A 4,757-nucleotide genomic window follows, 5' to 3' on the forward strand; every position below is an offset into this window, starting at 1 on the left:
TGCCTATATATTTTTGTTGTAGTTTCTCTCTCTCTCTCTCTCTCTCTCTCTCTCTCTCTCTCTCTCTCTCTCTCTCTCTCTCTCAATAGCTAGTAAAATATATGCTCAACTAGCTCCATGTCTGTTTTGAAGAATTTCCTTTTCAGTGTCACTCCCAATATCAATGAATTTTTGATAAGGATTATATTCAAACTCAATTCACTCCATAGCATGATGTACACTTATACGCTCACCAAAATCAAAGACGACACAGGTAAGATATGAAAGGGCTGCTTATTTAACTGTAATAATGTAAAGCCCATCGGTGGCTCTGAGGATCTAGATTGCAAAATTATTCAATGTTTTTGATGCATAATGTATTAAAGTTTTTACTTAAACAAGGATACCTTATATATCGACGTTTACCTACAGTGGCACCAGAAAGATATTAGTAAGAGATATGGGAGCTCATTAGATAAGCGTATATCCTAAATGAAATATAAATGAAGAATAGGTAAATAAAAATAACGATTAATTATACCGAAATGAATTGACTGTAAAGTTAGGGTGAAAATATGGAGAATATTATCATACCATTTTGTATATATTGAGAAAATTCGTATGCAAAGACCGTAGTATGAAAATCTCTCTCTCTCTCTCTCTCTCTCTCTCTCTCTCTCTCTCTCTCTCTCTCTCTTATATGAAAAACTATCTAAAACATAAGTATATTATTCAAACAATTGAATAATTCCGCATTCCATAGGGAACGTCAGAGTAGCTTTAGGTAAAACCTCGGATAATATTAACAACATCAAAATCTTAATGATATCGCAAATCTTATTTTTTGGTGGGAGAACTTGCTATGATTGCATTTCAAATAGTAAATGCTTTTTTCTTCTTCGTTTGCCTCTGAGATTACAAATGTAATCAAATGAACGTGCTTCTGGCAGCCAATTTCCATTATGAGATTTTCGGCTGAATGAGGAAGAGAAATCTGTTCCTTTGGGATGTAATGAATCGGTTTCGATGAATTTCGATTAAAGCTGTACCTAGCATTGGGTTGGACTTGAAGCTACATAAAAGAATTTCCCTCAGGTTATTTCTTCTCTGATATTATAGTTCCCTATTGCGGTCTGAGTTTATATATTTGCTTCTCTCTCTCTCTCTCTCTCTCTCTCTCTCTCTCTCTCTCTCTCTCTCTCTCTCTCAATACCTCAAAATATTTTTCGTAATTAACTGAACTTTTCTTAATGGCCGTCTAGTGTTATAATTATATTATTGTGTTTACTCCATTTTCATTCTTTTAGCTTTTCCTTTTAATTCATATTTTTTTTTTATTTTACGGTCTCAGAATCACCAGAAGTTCTTTCAATTGCTAAACTAAATGGAATCGACAACAACAATTTAAATATTAGTCAGGTTCCAAATCTCATAAAAGTGATTTTTTAATTGGGGGTGGTAGTTTTCCTGCCAAAATTATGAAAATTCATATCTAGGGGTATTTTGATATGATAAATCCATTGCAGCATGGTGCCAAAGCGAGAAATGACCGGAAATGGATCAAAATGGCATCTGTTTCAAGATGGCTGCCATTTCGTGTAATATCTGTATAGATAAACATATTTTGTCAGTTTGACTGAACAAAGTTATCTACACTTAATATGTATACCTCAGTGAGTTCATTTTTAATGATTTAATTGAATGAACACATTCTTGTTGCCTTAAATCCAAGATGGCCGCCAAAACAGAGGGTTTAGACTATCTCTGTAATTTACGGAATTGTCTCCATTGATTGCAATTTTTCACAAATGATATGGAAACATCAGTACTGATTTTGAACAATGTTACACAGATCGCAGCATCACAATTAGTAGTTTTTAATAACATATAGTTATATGTAATGAATATATTTTATTGTAACTGGTACTACTTCACATGGGATACGATATTATGTTGAACTAGGTATCAAAAAGTAGTCTAGCTACGGGCGGCTAATGCAGGTGCAACTGATGATAAACTTAAACAAAAGTGCACACAGGCTCAAAAGTTAAAACTTAATTCACTTTTAACATAAAACATTTGCTAATTTTTTAAACTGTCCACAACTGCTAAAACAAACTAGACAATATTATTTATGCATGGCTGGTCTTCTTTGGATCTCTTATGACAAAGGATTGTACATTGAAGTTTAGATTTGAAACAACTGCACTTGTTTGATTGGCAGCCAGTTTTACAATTACATGACACCATTTCAATGACAGCGTCTGGAATGGGATGATTTGTCATCATAACTGGTATCAATTTCTGTTTCTCACTATCTAAGTTGAACCCCACGGAGATCAGAGCATTTGTTTTCATTTCAAGTACAGGCTCAGTAGCATTTTGCCATACATGCGCTTGAAGGAAGGCACGAGAGATGTGCAGCCAAGCTGCATCACTAGTAGGGGGTATTTCTTCTGGGCGATTGGTAGTCAATATACTCTTAACTCGCATGGCGTCCAACGATGATGACTGGTTGTCTTTGTACAATCTGCACATGAAGACTTCAACGTGCTTGTAGTCAATTTCAGATGGGCTTTTAAGGTTAGTATTGTCCAGAAGATTGTGGAAATCCTTAAAAGTATTCCATGCAGTTGATTTGCCAATGCCATATATATAACTCGTGGTATCACATCCAGTTAAAGAGTGAAGAAGGGGGATAGATATAGGATCCATGCCTTGGCTTATGATTCCTTCTACCACAAATTTGATGTCTGTGATCTTTTGTTCTTTTCCAATCTGCTGCTGTAAATACACTTTCCTATTTCCAAAATGTTTGTAGTTGGCAAGAAGAATCACAAATACATCAGTATCCTGTGACACTACCACAATATGTTCCGCGGTTGAATTGACTATGCTTAATACCATACGGGTATCTGCTTCCTCATGGTCAGACTCCATGCTATCTAACTGTATGCCCAAAGAGGATGAACGGACATCCATGGGGTCTTCAAATGCCCCAGAGACAACAATAATCTTATCTTGAGGTGCATTTTTGATGAGAGTATCACCAAGGAGCTGCTGCAGAGCAATCTTGTTATCATTTATGCTCAAAAAGCTTTTGAAGTTGTCACCTTGAGGCAGGTTTACTTCTGGGGAAATTATTTTTGGCACCGCTTTGCATTTTTGTTTTCTTTTTCCTTGTTTGTCTTTGGATTTAGAGGCGCTAGCACTTCGTGTGTCATCTTTGATGGAAGTTCCATCATAGCGGTCCATCACAATGTCTATCCTTGTGCTTGGAAACTTATATACCCCCTTGCAGTACTCTGTAGCAAATTCTCCGAATGTACTAATCGATTTAGTTGAAACCCTGTAGACATACGCCATCCCATCAACAACATGCTGTGAAGAAGTGGGGTCTATTTGGGGAACAATTTGGGAAGGCTGAACTTTTGCAGTTTCACAAATGTTGTTGACTAGATCTGACTTGTTTCCTTTCCTCATGGTCTTATCTGTATAAAACAGTGCAATGGGGACAGACATCATTTCATGCTTTGCGATATGTTGCAGATCTACTGGCCTTCCAGCTTCATATGCTACACAGAGACGCTGTAGCACACCTCTGTTTGCATTTACAACTTTATTTTGCTGAGAGCCTGTTTGGTCCACTTCAAATAAGTTAGAAAAAGTGGGACTTTTCATTTTCTTCATTGCAGCACTGAATAGTACACTTGGTTTAGACTGTCCAATAGCGCGAACAAGCCTTTCCTTCATAAACCTTTTCACCTCTTCCTGGCCTTTAGATTCACTTTCTAATAATGACTCTTCAATGTGGGGAGGAGCTACATCTTTATTGATGATTGTTGTTAGCTTATCTGGGTTACGTCCTTCAAACAAGTTATACTTAAGCATCTGTTCAACCAGCTTGTCTTCATACCTAGCTTCAAGCTTCAGTTCACTTGGTGTCAAGTCATTTTCATTCTGGCTGACATTATAGTAGTCACATGCATTGGTAGTGATAGTCGACCTTGCATGAAATGACAACATCCACCTGAAAAAAATAGTAACAATATCTAAAACTTTATTTCATTATCAATTGTAAAACTAAAATATGAATTGTTACAAATATATTAAAAACAATTATAGTTTCTGATAAATGTACGTGTTGCCTATGGGTTAGATGATAATGTGCAAAGTGTTTAACTACAAATATTAGTAAAGTTAAAATTATATCAGATAGAAAGTTTTACACAGAAATCATACTTAAGTGTAGCACTGTCAATCTGTGTGATGGTAGAAAGTCCACCTGATGTTTTTGCAGCAGCATTCACCCATTCAGTTGCATGATCTACGTCCACAGATGTGAAAGATGCCTCATCCCTCCACTGAACCCCGTACCCATCAGTCTCAAAACGAGTCAGAACAGCAGAAGGCAAACACTTCATCTCTGCAATGTATATGCTACCACATTTAGCATATTTTTGGTGATCGTAGCTGCAAGAAAAATAACACATATTGAAAGGATATATATATATATATATATATATATATATATGTATGTATGTATGTATGTATATCGTGGGTCTTTAGTAAATAATGAACAAGGTAAGTCACTAATCAATAAATCCATTGCTGAATAAAACATAACATGATAATAGTTAGTTCAACAAGCCGAATTGTGAAACATCTTAACTAATAAAGGCTTGTTAAATGTTATTCATTTCAGTATAAACTAAATCAGATCATCTTACCGCATAAAGGATGCAACCATTCTCGTGAAGGAGTTGAGATGTAGCTTA

At 35.8% G+C, this 4,757-nt stretch overlaps 1 protein-coding gene across 1 annotated transcript; it reads right to left on the minus strand.

Moving 5' to 3' along the window:
* Positions 1-450: 450 nt before the first annotated feature.
* On the minus strand, positions 451-4,403 carry LOC137659774 (uncharacterized). The gene is made up of 3 exons (XM_068394576.1): positions 4,222-4,403; positions 3,030-4,009; positions 451-467 (listed from the first exon to the last, which is right to left on the minus strand). Exons 1-3 carry the CDS (start codon positions 4,401-4,403, stop codon positions 451-453), a joined length of 1,179 nt encoding a protein of 392 aa, XP_068250677.1.
* Positions 4,404-4,757: the final 354 nt, after the last annotated feature.

Source organism: Palaemon carinicauda, chromosome 20 (genome assembly GCF_036898095.1).
Source record: "Palaemon carinicauda isolate YSFRI2023 chromosome 20, ASM3689809v2, whole genome shotgun sequence".
Lineage (NCBI taxonomy): Eukaryota > Metazoa > Arthropoda > Malacostraca > Decapoda > Palaemonidae > Palaemon > Palaemon carinicauda.

Excerpts from the sequence above, each read along its gene's own strand:
- LOC137659774 (XM_068394576.1), bottom strand. The coding sequence starts at position 4,403 with ATGAAGTGTTTGCCTTCTGCTGTTCTGACTCGTTTTGAGACTGATGGG. Across the intron at positions 4,010-4,221 it reads ATTGACAGTGCTACACTTAA|GTGGATGTTGTCATTTCATG; the intron begins GTATGATTTCTG and ends TATTTTTTTCAG.